This window comes from Aspergillus ochraceoroseus (genome assembly GCF_002846915.1).
Source record: "Aspergillus ochraceoroseus IBT 24754 chromosome Unknown P175scaffold_1, whole genome shotgun sequence".
Classification (NCBI taxonomy): domain Eukaryota; kingdom Fungi; phylum Ascomycota; class Eurotiomycetes; order Eurotiales; family Aspergillaceae; genus Aspergillus; species Aspergillus ochraceoroseus.
In genome coordinates, this window is record NW_024468476.1 from 3,622,432 (window position 1) to 3,636,369 (window position 13,938).

The following is a 13,938-nucleotide window of genomic DNA, read 5'->3' on the forward strand; positions in this document are numbered from 1 at the left end:
ATGCTAATAATCTAAACTCAATGCGCGAGGAAAGCCTAGAAATCCAATGATCCATTAGCAACTTGTTACTGATCACTCGAGCAATCAAGAGTCAAATCGGGATCATTAAAGCGAAGTAGATCAGCCAAGCCGGTAAATTCATCCCATCCCCTGCCAGCCTCGATCCCAGAACCTGCCATCCAGGACGGACGACGAGTTCCAGAAAAGTAACTGACACAAGTCAAGCACAGCAAACAAAGCCAGTTCGAACAATGCAGGAAGATACAGCAATGTAGCCTACTCCCCAACACTCCACAACCATCCTCCCAGTTTCGCATCTTCCCCCTTCCGAGGAAGGGGGAGAGTGAAAAAGGTCCAGTATCAGGGAGGCGGGAAAATAGATCACTATACCCCTGTGGCACTATTTTACTAGCAGATGCAGGCCCGAAGGGATGTTTCTCGTGAGAGAATCATTGAATGGATTGACTTGTTGTCATCATAAAGGTAGTGGGTGTTTTTGTGTGTGTGAAGGGGATGAATCCGTACCTTGTACTTTTTGAGTTGTGGGACAGGAATAAAAGGATAATAGTTTACAAAACCTATAATCTTAGAAGCTGTCAGTACTAGTTGGACTTCAGAGTAAACAAGTGACAGATAGAGGAGCTCCAGGTTAATCAGGAGTTTTTGGTAAGGTATTTGTTTTTCTTCAAGATGTTTGCAGAAGCAGAACTGAAAAAATTTGTCTCATCATAGAAGCTTGATGGAAAGGGGGAAAATTCAATAAAAAATCACCATACCTTGAAATTCGTACGCCATGGACGTACCTGCCTATATTGTTTGAGCTACCTGTGACAATGTTAGCAAGACCATTCAATAGCATATATTGCAATGACTTGATAAATGTGAAAGATGATCATCAGATGGTGATGCATGTTGTTCAATGGCCCATTTGTTTGTCGCCAGAACTAAGATTTTGGATCGGTTTCCTCATATGAATGCGTGGGTGAAGGGGGCAAGAATGAGAGACTCACAAGATAATATTAGTGCCAGGAAGTAGGTAAGTTACAATAATTCTGCTGCAGAAGCTGGAAAAGAAAACCAGCCTGTTGTTCATCAATGAGAATAGGCGAGGTGTGGCAGCTGTTTGTGTGGGAAGAAAGAGAAGAGAAGAGAAGAGAAAAAGAAATTGAAAGTGAGGAAAGAAAAACCTAACGGGTGGAGACCACGCTAGTAGACAAACAATGCAAACATCCCTCAAAATTGTAGATTCCAATTCTGGACAACGACAGCAGCCTCGAGTTGAGGTCTTCACATATTCGGCTCTTTGCCTTGCTTGTTTTTATTAGATCGCTTGCGGTCGGTCAAGAACTCGTCAGGCTATGTCAAGACATGTGTAATGACTGACAGAAGAAGAATCAATGGGCCGCCCAGCGGCACGCGGCCTCCGGTCTTTGCTTCCTCTATCAAGTCCACCTCCGTCACCACATCAGAGCGACCCCAGCGTCAAAGACAGCCAAATGAGCTGCGGAAGATATGTAAGGGCCCATATTTCTTTATGATATTCTCAGAGTCGAGGCTTATATCCGTCCTATCTAGACCTCAAAACCGGGTTAATCCCTTCAGCCTCGGGATCTTCTTACCTAGAATTCGAACCATCAGCTTCTCTTTCTGCTGCGCGGGCATCGCCTAAATCCTTGATTCCTCCATCCTCAGCCTTGAAGCTCGCATGTACCGTTCATGGGCCCAAACCTCTCCCACGATCTGCCACATTCTCCCCCAACCTCGTCCTGACAACACACGTCAAGTATGCGCCATTTGCTGCCAGGAAGCGGAAAGGACATATCCGCGATGCTAGCGAACGGGACCTAGGCGTGCATTTAGAGACCGCTCTCAGGGGCGTGATCGTTGCAGAGAGATGGCCAAAGAGTGGACTCGACATCACCATTACCATCCTGGAAGCAGAAGACGATCGCTGGTGGGGAGACGCTCCCGACTCTCATGATGCGCCCTGGGGCATGATGAATGTCCTAGCAGGATGTATTACTGCTGCATCCGCAGCTATCGTGGATGCACGGATTGACTGCCTGGATCTTGTGGCAGGAGGAGTAGCAGCGGTGGTGTGCGATGAATCTGCTGATGGAGAAGCGGCCGCCCCGAAACTGGTGCTGGATACGGATCCCGCGGAACATCGGTCTATTCTGTCTGCTTGTGTCGTTGCTTATATGCCTGCTCGCGATGAAATCACTGAGATCTGGCTCAAAGGGGATACTTCAAAAGCGTCTGTGGGGGGCGACGACAAAAACCTCGCGCATGAGGCGCTGATAGATGGTGCCGTGGCTGCAGCTCGGGGAGCACATACCGTTCTCGCTGAAGCTGTCAGAGAGTCCGCCGAGCGGTTTGCTGGCTTGTTAATGGCTGAAAATTCTGCATAATCGGGTCAATACTTTTAGTTTACATATCCTTGAGACTTCATCTAAACCTTCACATTAAGACGTGAAACAGTGCCTTTGGTATTATGTAGCTATCTGGTTTGGCTTCTTGTAGGATACAGCATGTTCACCTTACTCCCTGAAAGGTCCTCAAGACTGTCTCTCTGCTCTCTGTCTGTCTGGATGTTTCTGATAATGGGATTAAAGGAGGAAAAGGGTTCAGATTTGAAACTACAGAGGAAGTGAGACAGAAAGTGTACATTCAAAGGAATTGAGCCCTTATAACACTCAACATGAATCGGGAATAAGGAGTAACATTCAATGAAAAAGGTCTACCTTTTTTTTTAAGACCTGCCTAGGTAGTGATACAATCGCCCTGGAAACAAAGCATAGGTAGAGATAGAAGAGAATAACACAAGATCAGGCTCTTCTCCTATTCCCTAGCTAGATGAGTAGTCACTTGGCTCTTCTCTCTTCCTTCTTAAACCCTTCTCTCCCTCTATACACCTCTCTCTATCTCATAGTCTCGTCCTCAAACTCTCATCCTCAGACATCCAATCCCCCCCCCCCCCCCCCTCTTCCATCCAAACCTGCAAAATGCCAGCAACCACCCAGCCAGACCCAAGCCTCCTGTTCCTGCACCTGTGCATACAGAACTCAGACCTGAACAAGGTATGTCAACGTCACCACCCTTGCCAATAAGCGTCTTTCCAAGACTTAGACTTAGACTAGACTAGACTGTGAGTTAACCCTACCCAACAGATTGATTTTGCTGCTGTCGGCGCCGCTACCGGCCTCAATATCCCCGCGGTTCGGATGCGTTATTCCCGCCTGAAGAAAAGCCTCGAGAGCAGCATCGTCGATGGCAAAGTGAATTTGAATGTCAAGTCCGCTGAGAATGCCGCGCCCGCGTCCGCAGAGGAGCAGCCTGACGCATCTCCTGCGTCTCCGTCGTCCGCGCAGAAGAAGAAAAACCGTGTGGCCAAGAGGAAGGTGGTGGGTAAGCAGGAGAAGGTGGCGGCCAAGCAAGAACACTAGGGAATGGAGCGGCAGGAAAGGGGATGCATCCATCATGTGCCTGGTGTTGTGATTAAGGGGATTGATTTATTGAAGCCTTGGAGAGGGACCCGGGTTGAGATGGATGAGATTGGGGTTTGTCTCTGATTTCCCTAGTGATCCATAGTTAGTGAGTGTTGTCCGGAGAATACCAGTGTATTGCGACTTATGAGGACAAGGGTAGTTGGTGAACTGATACTGTTGATGATAGATAGGTATACTCCGTAATGGGGATTGCTTGAGCTCTCGGAATCTGAAGAGAATTGAAAAATGCATGTGAGTAAAATCCAGATGCAGGAACTATCTACTAAGTTACTCTACTCCTAATAATGGGGTGTAAATAATCCCTGCTACAGAGTACTCCTTTCTTTGTCTTCCCCTCTACGGAGTACATATCTCACTACTCCGTGCTTGTAGTAGGTACAGAGGATTGCAAATATTTGTAAATTGGAGTATCTCAGCGCTCCAGGTTTACCTCCAAAGTAGGTACCTAGGTAGTCATGATTTTAATTCTCGTCCAGCAGAGATCAATAACATCTCCTTTCCAATTGTGATAGTTATCTGCCAGGAAAGAGATGAATCACACGGACTATCCCTATCTCGGGCAAGCAGTCCGGGCTTAACCAGCAATAAAACCGACGCATTCAATGTAATTTCGGGCTGGCGACAAATAGGAAGGTAGATATAAGCGCTGGAAGAGATCCCTCCAGATTCCGCAAGAGATACATGTTCCCTTGCAACGTGTAGGTCCCCTGCAGGCACAGGATTGGGGATTTGACTCGTCGATTTGCCGCGCGAACACGTTCCTCGTCAGTTCGTGCTAATTCCGAATCTTGTAAGTAACTATCTAATGATGCAGTCAGATTTGTTGGGTAGTTACGTAGCTAGTGAGAGAGAGGTACGTGGTTAGTGGACGCCATCTGGCCCATTCGCTGTTTGTGCGGTGATTGGGATCGTTGCGGGACATGCCCGATCGTATTAGTGTGGAAGACAACAGGCCTATAACATCGGATGTTAATGACCCTCTTTTTCTTCGGATTGCTCGGTGTTGAGATCATAGTTATCACTAACTAGCATCGTGGAGTCGTGGACTAAAGTTAGCAAGTTGGTAAATTGGAGCTCACCACCAGAGGGCAAAAATGGTTTCACTAGGATTTTGTCTTTTTGCTGTCAGTTATGCATAAGAATACTTAGTGCAACGGCGTATCCTCCGATGGGTCTTTTTCCGTCCAGACTATTTATTGAGTCTGACTCGAGTAGTTTTTTGACAGGTTCAGGGGTGATGAGAGAAAATTCCGACAAGGAATCTGTCTTGTCTGTGTCATACTCTTAAAAATCCCGAACGTACTCGTATTAGGGTTTGGTAGACTGTAGGGAATTGCTCCGTACAACAGTTCCTGACTTCCTGTTACCCTAGGTTCATGTTCTTATGATTCCGATCCAGATTCGTACTATCTTAATCGGCGTTTCAGCTTGGTATACTCGATCTGGGCCCAGTCTCTCTGCAATCTGCATATCTCCAAAAGGGTTCGGCTGGCACGGAGTATACTTACTATACTTCACTTTCTATGGAAACATGCCCGGATAAGAATATTTTGGTAACAGGGAAAGGTAGCTACTGAGGTCCAGAGCATTTCTCGTGTCAACCTATCAATTATAAATACTATATGTCTATCGTGGACAGAACAGTGCGTCTCGCATGTCTTTCCTTCGTGGGAGAGGCGGCTGGATGATCCCCTTTGATATACCAATAAAAAAAAAGTCCCCGCCATCTCCACTAACTATTATTAAGTATTATTACCTGAAGGCTGAGGATGGAGTTTCTGGCTCCATCGGTTACGATTTTCTCTCACTGGGCTGTTAGGTCAGTATTTTTTTTTTTTTTTTTTTTTTTTTTTGGTTGTTGACAGCTAACGATCTTATAGGTAGTGAAGCAGATTGTCCCAAATTTGCAAGGGAAAATAGATAGAATCAGATAGAACAGAAAAAAAGAAAGAATAAAAGAAAAAGAAGAGAAGAAATTGTCTCCTTTTCTCGAGAATTCAAGGATGTTAAGAGTCCACTACACTATCTACTCTGTACCTCTAAGATGACTCCATTCATACCAGGGCCATGATCCATCACAGTCCCAGTAATAGGAGTGTACACTGTATTAGCAAATAAAGCACATGAAATGGAGCTTAGGCCGGGGTAATTACCATGGAATTAACCATTAGCCTGTGATACCTTGCTCAAGACAACAGCTCTAGACATGCGATCTGCAAACTTGAATGGCATCGGGACATCGTCCCAGTTTAGTAGCTTAGCACTAGGAGTCTTTGACCTTTTTTTTTTTCTTTTACTGCTTCTTTTACCGTTTCTTTTTTCTTATTCTTCTCTTTCTCTTCTCTTTCCCTTGTAGACCCGATTTTTCCCACTCTTTTCCCACTCTTTTGTCCATCTGAAATCGTACCTACCTGGTATACTCCTTCCATGTCAGAGCAAGATGCCATCCATGACTTGCAATCCTTGATTCCGGTTGCTGTTTCTCTCTTTAAGTGATCTCCTACGCTGTTTGATTCTCTTCTCTATAATATATTATCGGTTTTATTCCATGCGTTGACGCAACCCCTCTGCCACTTCGTTCATTTAACCGGCCTCAACTCCCGGATTCTTCTTCAAGACTCGTTTGGTTTTACTAGGACTCCTATGCAGGACGTCGTGAGTGCCTAACTCCCTTTGGTCCCAAAGTTTGCTGGTTCACTGCAGCAATTCGCCGAGAATGGTGGTTCTCAAACGGTTCTTCCATGCGGAGAGAGCTTCACCAACCCCGGGCTCCAGGGATGCAGACATCCCGAGTAGGAGCCCATCACAACGCACCCAAGCATCGGGATTGGGTCTGAGCTCGAAGAATGCACAGCTGCTGGATGGAAATGGGCATTTTCAGAACATCGAAAAACAATTTGAAGCGATGCATGAGCAATTGCAGGCCCGATCCATGCCCCCGCCTACACACATTCCGCTCTCTCGTGCCTCAATCCGTCTTGCAAATAGAAATGCGCGACATATCGACCTGCTGGATGCTTTGCTCACATTCCAGAAGCATCAGATTGTGTCATCTGGCCTGGTATCACCCACTGCACCATACAATGAGGATGTTGCGGAGCGAAATATGGCGCCGTTTCTGCGCGGACGACAACCACGAAGCAAGAATCTCTACTCGCGCAGTATTTCACCTCTGTACCAGGAGGACGTTGCGGATAGAAATATCGCGCGGAATCGAAGGAGGAGCCGCTCACTGACCCGATCCAAATCGCACCGCTCCTACCAGCCGAGTTGTCAAAATGGTGGTGTGAAAGGGCGCCCACGCTCGAAAACGAAAGAAAGTCAGATCCTGCGTTCAACCTCGCCGGACTCTTTACGTCCCATACAGACCCCCCAGGGAGAGACAAGGGCCTCTAGCTCAAACGACTCGGAGATCCCGTATACCGGGAGGCATCTAGGTGTACCCCCAGCATACAAGCAAGGGGATTCTTGGAGCAACACGCCTCTCCCAGACAGTCCAACATTACCCATGACCATGGGTTATCAGCCGCGAAAGCTGAACGAGAACCCACGACAAGACTCCCCAGCGGGCTCAACTCCCAGCCCGCGTTTACCAAAGACGCCCAAAGAGCAAAAAAGTCCGGGATTTCGCCCAAGATCATCGGGCTTGAAGAAAAATGTCCGTGATCTCTCCATCAACACGGAATTAGCTGCTCTAGGAAGACCCCACAACATTGCCCACCGTGCCATCCAACCGCCAACCCCGAGCAACTTGGAAGGGAACCAAACCTCCAGTATTGCGGAGGTTATGAACAGCCCTCTGCAAATTGCAACACCAACATCCCCCGCGCTCTCGCTACTGCCCATGACCAACCAGAAGGTAGCAGAGATCATGGATATGTTCCGCAGGGCGTACATGTCTACACAAACCATATCACCACACCCAACATTCGAGACTCTCCAAGACGCAATTATCCGCGAAATCAACTCCCACGAGGCATTTCAACGTGTGCCTGTGCCTGAAGCCGGCCCAGCATTTACTCCATCTCCTTCCCAGGACTCATTTGACAAGAGTGCACCAGCTCTTAAGCCCTCATCATCAACCTCACTCAAAGATGGGCAGCTGTCCAGATTGATCCGAAAGGGCTCCCTGAAGAGGCACATGAGAGACTCGGAACTCCGTAAAAGCATCTCCACCAGCGTCCCCTCCCACGTCTCCCGACAAACCCCCAGTCGACGCAGACACACCGACGCGCCACACCCAACCCCAGGCTTCTTCGACACAACGGAACCCAACCAGCTCACCGGTGAAGAACCAGTCACCTACATGGATCTACTTTTGCAGACCGAGAAATCCACACCCCAACCCTGTTGTGCTAGCGGCCTCAGCACCACGCCATCCATTCTTTACATGCGGGCCCAGACATCCGGTTCAGACCGTGAAAGCCGAGCTAGCTTATCTGCTGACGATAGTGATGATGAAATCATCCATCTTCCGAGTGTTGGAACCATCCCTCAGGTCCAGATCCATGGTGTCGACGAGAACAATGTTACATATGTGGCTGCAGAGAATACGACACCTCGAAACGCTTACCGGTTGATGAATTGGCCGCGGAAATCCAACCGCAGCGTCAGTTGGCGCAGTACCTTGACCAGGAACGGTAGCGCTTCTACAAAAAATAGAAACAGTGGGCTCTCCGTGCAGTCGTACTGAATTTGTTTTTCTCATTCCCATTTCTCGAAAATCTCTCCTTCTCCTCTCTCCCTGCTCGTTTCTCTCGAACTTCGATCACAAGGCAACGACGCTATTCCATGAGCCATGACAACCCATGTCTCGTCTTATCATTCCATCCCTGCGTCCTTGCATTTCCTACATGTCATATCATCCATCTACATATACCTCATCAACACCTAGTATCACTTCAGTCTCTTTCTCATCTAAGTACCTCTACTTTGGCATCTAGCATCTTTCCTTGCCCAGGAGCTCTCTTTCTTCGGTCTCTGTCTTGCGCTCATTCGTTTCTCTTTCTGTGTCTGTCTGTCTGTCTGTCTCTGATTTTCTTTTCCAACACAAAAATATTCCCGATGGTTTTGGCGCATCGGCGTCATTTCTTACTAGAATAAGGTTAACATACTATAAATATAAATATAACTGTAACTATGAATCTATCTATACGAAAATATATAAACACACAGGCTTAAATATTCTAGTACTTTGCCTGCTGCTTAATTAGGTTGTAAGTATTGATATATATATATGTGTGTAGGTCAGTAGGTCAGTAGGTCAGTAGGTTGGTATAGTTATAGTAGCACATCACAACCCAACACAGACAAATAGTCTAGAATATATGATATGGATATAGAAGATCAAAAACCCCTTGATATTCCCTACAATGACTGAATTCACGCATACCTAGCTACAACAACATCAGAATAAATATAAATTCTAACTCTTCGCAAAGGCTTCCTTAAATATATGACTCCATGCCCATTCATTCATCCATCAACCACCCCCCCCCCCCGGCCGCCAAAGTACTGACTGACTGGAAAAGAAGAAACATAACCCAAATAATCACTAACACCCCAGGCGCTGTCACTACTCGTGTTTTTTTGGGGGGGCGGGGGGGGGGGGGTTAATATTCCGTATTTTGGTGGGTTTGTTTTACTTGTTATGTTATCGGTGGTGTTTAACACTACGTGCTTAGATCGTAAGTGGTAACAATTAGGAGAAAAACCAGGTCATAAGAGTCATGGAAGCCGTATCAATGTGGAGATGATAAGCAATGCTATTCCTGAAGTGAGTGAAATAGCTCTTAGTGTTAGATGATGAAAATGCGTTTTAGTAAGAGCCTAGAGATAGGGTGAAAAAAACATAGTGGTTAGTTGGTGATATCTGGAAACTCGGCATAAAAGGGAGGTGAGGGAGTGACTTACGTCCGAACATGCACCATTTCTCGGCAAATCGAGTACACTTGGGGTTGGTGCACTTGGTCTCGCCGGGCTTGATGCCTTCTGGCTGGTCGAAGGGAATGCAAAGGGATTTGGCGCCCATGCTGGGGGCGCGGGAGTCCTGGGGCTCATTCGAGTCCTCCTCAGCTTTGCGGGCGCTCATCTCCTTGATTTGGTCCTCACACTCCTCTGTCAGGCAGTGAGGGATGATACAGATGTTCTTGTCGTTAAGGGCAGGGGTGAAGTCATCCCAGCTGGTGATGAGCTTGCGGTGGGAGCGGTACTGGTCGTCTGCGCGCTTGAACATATCCTTGTGGATGGTATCGAGGAGAGTGGGAACTGCGGTCGACAGCTCGGGGATAGGGATAGTGGATTTGCCCTCCTTGCCTGGGATATCGCGACGAGCAACAGTGACAAAGTTGCCAGCAGACTCGCCAGGGCCGAATTCAATGCGCAGAGGAACACCGCGAAGTTCCCAGTCGTTGAACTTCCAGCCAGGGGAGTATCCGTCACGCTTGTCGCTGTCAGCACGCACACCAGCAGCGGTGAGAGTAGAGACAAGGGCGTCAATTTCAGCGTAGAGCTTGTCACGGTCTTCAGCAGTGGTCTTGGCGGTGATACCAACGGGGATAACAATGGTCTGAATCTCAGCGACACGGGGAGGGATAACCAGACCGTTGTTGTCACTGTGGATCATAACCATGACACCTAGAGTACGGGTCGACAAACCCCAAGAGTTCTGCCAAACGTGGAGATGGGGCTTCTTCTCGTCGCCCTTCGCCGAAGGATCCTCGACGGTAATGCCGAACATCTTACTGAAGTTCTGACCGAGACCGTGAGATGTACCACCCTGGATACCACGGCCAGTAGCGGGGATATAACCTTCAACAGTGGTAGTATACAAACCACCAGCAAACTTCTCCTTCTCGGTCTTCTGACCCTTCACAACGGGGACAGCCAAGAGCTCCTCGTAGATAAGCGCATAGAGGTCAAGAATCTGGAGAACCTCCTCGCGAGCCTCCTGCTCGGTCAAGTGAGCAGTATGACCTTCCTGCCAAAGGAATTCTCGGGTTCGGAGGAAAGGCTGGGGGTGCTTGAATTCCCATCGAACGACAGAATTCCACTGGTTGAGTTTGAGGGGCAGGTCGCGGTGGCTTCGGATCCACTTGGCATAGTAAGGGTACATGACGGTCTCTGATGTAGGGCGGATGGCAATCTTCTTCTCAAGAGGGGTCGAGCCTCTGTAAACCAAAAGAAAAGGAGCATCAGTAATTGGAACGCCAATTGAATGGCAAAGAGGAAAGAAAAGTCTTACGCATGGGTAACCCAAGCAACTTCAGCAGCAAAGCCTTCAATGTGGTCCTTTTCCCTCTGAAGAACATCCTCGGAAACAAACAGAGGGAAAGAGCAGTTCTTGACGCCCATCTTCTTGATGCGCTCGTTGAACCATTGCTGGATCTCCTCCCAGATAGAATAGGAAGCAGGCTGGCGCATATCAGTACAAAAGCTCGACATCATCTACACACAGAAATCATCGCCCACCTTGAGAATGTAGCATCCGGAAACATCATAGTAGTCGAGCATATCACCCTTTGTGAGGACCTGCTGGTACCATCCTGGGAAATCCTCCTCCTTGGAGACATCGATTCCAATCAAGGCCTTGTCGGGGTTCGCCTTGGCTCCCTTGGCGCCGGCCTTCTGTCCCTTTCCAGCCTGTCCGGCCTGTCCGGCCTTAGCAGCCTTCTCAGCCTTCTTTGCGGCCATCTCGGCTTGCTTAGCAGCCTTCTTTGCGGCATTCTTCGAGACCTCTCCCTGAGGGGCATCCCCGCTGGCGGGGGTTTGGGTGCGATCAGGCAGGGTTTGAGAGGCACCGGTGGTGTCGGCAGGGACTTGGCTGGCCATTTTGCAGAAGACCTAATGGAGACCAGAAGGGACTACCGGAGCGATATTCTGAAAGAAGGCAAAGGAAATCGCCAGAAGTCGTGAATTGGAAAGCGAATTGGGGGCTTTGTCTGAGTCAAAGTGGGATGAATCTAGAAAACTTCACCGCCCGGATGCGGCAGAACTTTTAGCGCAAACACGACGAGCTTCCTTTACAAACGACGCAGAAAAGCAGCTGTTGGAGCTTTGATACTCGGACAAGCAGCATTTCTACTGTCTGGCTTGCGAAATGGCAGGAATTTTCGAGGCGCCGCGTAACGCGGATACTCTCTGTGAGTTTTTTGTGCCCCTGGTGTCAAGATTTTGCCTCTCCCCGCTCTCCAGAAGTTGGGACTAATTCACCTCGCACAGTCTTGGGTGGGCAGAAAATCACCGGCGCTGACGTGCGGGACCAGAATGGTATGTTAACCCAAATATTCCCCCTTTTTTCTCATTATATTCGGTCCCTGTCCTGATTGTGTATCTAGTCCTTGCGACCCAGGCGATTGCAAATGTTGTCAAGAGCTCGTTCGGCCCCTCTGGCCTGGATAAGATGATGGTGGACGATATTGGTGTACGTTTGGTTCGGACCCCGCGCCGTTTCGACAGATTCTGATAGATTTTAGGATGTGACGGTTACCAATGATGGAGCGACTATTTTGAGTCTTCTCGATATCGAACATCCTGCCGGAAAGATCCTCGTTGATCTCGCCCAACAACAGGATCGGGAGGTACATCCCACCAACCCCTTAAACCCCTAGAGTGGTGGGGATATGGATGCTGATTGTGTATAGGTTGGAGATGGTACTACATCCGTTGTTTTGATAGCTGCAGAACTCCTACGCCGAGCGAACGAGCTGATGAAGAATCGCATTCACCCCACGACCATTATCAACGGATACAGACTAGCACTCCGAGAGGCTGTCAAGTATATGAACGAGAACATCGCCACAAAGGTTGAGAGTCTAGGAAAGGACAGCTTACTTAACATTGCAAAGACATCTATGTCCAGCAAGATCATTGGCGCGGACGCTGATTTCTTTGCTAATATGGTTGTCAATGCCATGTTGCTGGTGAAGACCACAAACCAGAAAAATGAGGTCAAGTATCCCGTCAAAGCAGTGAATCTGCTGAAGGCTCACGGAAAGAGTGGTACAGAGTCAGTACTAGTTAATGGTTATGCTCTTAACTGTACTGTTGCTTCTCAAGCCATGAAGACCCGCATAACCGATGCGAGGATCGCCTGTTTAGATATGAACCTGCAGAAGGAGAGGATGAAGCTTGGCGTCCAGATTACTGTTGACGACCCTGATCAGTTGGAGAAGATCCGTCAGAGAGAGTCTGGCATCGTTATCGAACGTGTCGAGAAGATCCTCAAGTCTGGTGCTAATGTTGTCCTTACCACCAAAGGTATTGACGACATGGTTCTCAAGCTCTTTGTTGAGAAGGGTGCAATGGCTGTTCGCCGCTGCAAGAAGGAGGACCTGAGACGCATTGCCAAGGCCACCGGAGCCACACTCGTGAGCACACTCTCAGATCTCAACGGAGATGAGAAGTTTGAAACCTCCTACTTGGGACAAGCAGATGAGGTTGTGCAGGAGCGGATATCCGATGACGAGTGTATCCTCGTGAGGGGAACCAAGGTCCACACCTCGGCTTCTATCATTCTGCGAGGACCCAACGACTTCAGCTTAGATGAGATGGAGCGTTCGGTTCATGATTCCCTGTGCGCCGTCAAGCGAACCTTGGAGAGTGGTAGCATTGTTCCCGGTGGTGGCGCCGTTGAGACAGCCCTTCATATTTACCTCGAGGAATTTGCCGTCACGGTGGTATGTACCAACATCTACTACTCTACCTTTTGTTTCTCTACTGACCCTCATTCCTCAACCTGCAGGGCTCCCGTGAGCAACTCGCTATCGGTGAATTCGCTCAATCGCTTCTCATCGTCCCCAAGACCCTCGCCGTGAACGCCGCCAAAGACTCCTCCGATCTTGTTGCCCAGCTCCGTAAACGCCACGCTGTCTCCCAGCGCGTCCAGGAGGGCGAGGCTAATGAGAAGGAGAAGGCCATCGCCAAGAAGAAGGAATACCGCAATTACGGTCTTGACCTTTCAAAGGGACGTGTCCACGACTGCCTCAAGGCTGGCGTTTTGGAGCCCAGCATGGGCAAGATTAAGCAGCTGAAGAGTGCTGTTGAGGCTTGCATTGCTATCATGCGTATTGATACCATGATCAAGCTAGACCCCGAGCGCAAGGAGGATGATGGTCACGGCCACTAAGGTATTCTATTCTAACTCTTTGCATGATGCATCTTTCTCTTCCTGTACGGAGTTTTAGACGAAGAAAAAGTATAATAAGACTTTATAGTACAAAGTTTCTCTATGTCTGTATACTGAGTTATCTATAAAACCTACCTGTATTAGAAAGACATACTGCAGAGTTTAGACCACCCCGGGAACCTGTCTATGTACAGTAGTCCATTTGTGGTTGGAGATGGATCCCTACGTATGCTTGGAGACTACTATGTAGAAATATAACCAATTATGTATAATTTCGCTTGTCTATGCAAACGTTGGCTGCTA

At 48.3% G+C, this 13,938-nt stretch overlaps 5 protein-coding genes across 5 annotated transcripts; 4 read left to right on the forward strand and 1 right to left on the reverse strand.

The window, feature by feature from the left end:
* Nucleotides 1–1,375: 1,375 nt before the first annotated feature.
* On the forward strand, nucleotides 1,376–2,411 carry P175DRAFT_0427280 (3' exoribonuclease family protein; the record flags this gene model as incomplete). The annotated part of the gene is made up of 2 exons (XM_040893228.1): nucleotides 1,376–1,514; nucleotides 1,576–2,411. 2 exons carry the CDS (start codon nucleotides 1,376–1,378, stop codon nucleotides 2,409–2,411), a joined length of 975 nt encoding a protein of 324 aa, XP_040756270.1.
* Nucleotides 2,412–3,005: 594 nt separating this feature from the next.
* On the forward strand, nucleotides 3,006–3,446 carry P175DRAFT_0528393 (uncharacterized protein; the record flags this gene model as incomplete). Its single annotated transcript, XM_040899608.1, has 2 exons — nucleotides 3,006–3,080; nucleotides 3,171–3,446. The coding sequence occupies 2 exons, from the start codon at nucleotides 3,006–3,008 to the stop codon at nucleotides 3,444–3,446; spliced, it is 351 nt and encodes a 116-aa protein (XP_040756271.1).
* Nucleotides 3,447–5,805: 2,359 nt separating this feature from the next.
* On the forward strand, nucleotides 5,806–8,614 carry P175DRAFT_0554136 (uncharacterized protein). Its single transcript, XM_040900536.1, has one exon. The coding sequence runs from the start codon at nucleotides 6,226–6,228 to the stop codon at nucleotides 8,200–8,202; it is 1,977 nt and encodes a 658-aa protein (XP_040756272.1). The 5' UTR covers nucleotides 5,806–6,225; the 3' UTR covers nucleotides 8,203–8,614.
* Nucleotides 8,615–9,108: 494 nt separating this feature from the next.
* P175DRAFT_0450929 (proline--tRNA ligase) lies at nucleotides 9,109–11,435 on the reverse strand. Its single transcript, XM_040894474.1, has 4 exons — nucleotides 10,980–11,435; nucleotides 10,753–10,922; nucleotides 9,423–10,678; nucleotides 9,109–9,338 (listed from the first exon to the last, which is right to left on the reverse strand). The coding sequence occupies exons 1-4, from the start codon at nucleotides 11,337–11,339 to the stop codon at nucleotides 9,328–9,330; spliced, it is 1,797 nt and encodes a 598-aa protein (XP_040756273.1). The 5' UTR covers nucleotides 11,340–11,435; the 3' UTR covers nucleotides 9,109–9,327.
* A 116-nt stretch (nucleotides 11,436–11,551) lies between these two features.
* On the forward strand, nucleotides 11,552–13,889 carry P175DRAFT_0554138 (chaperonin-containing T-complex alpha subunit TCP1). The gene is made up of 6 exons (XM_040900537.1): nucleotides 11,552–11,650; nucleotides 11,730–11,777; nucleotides 11,846–11,931; nucleotides 11,984–12,088; nucleotides 12,152–13,186; nucleotides 13,252–13,889. The coding sequence occupies exons 1-6, from the start codon at nucleotides 11,608–11,610 to the stop codon at nucleotides 13,633–13,635; spliced, it is 1,701 nt and encodes a 566-aa protein (XP_040756274.1). The 5' UTR covers nucleotides 11,552–11,607; the 3' UTR covers nucleotides 13,636–13,889.
* Nucleotides 13,890–13,938: the final 49 nt, after the last annotated feature.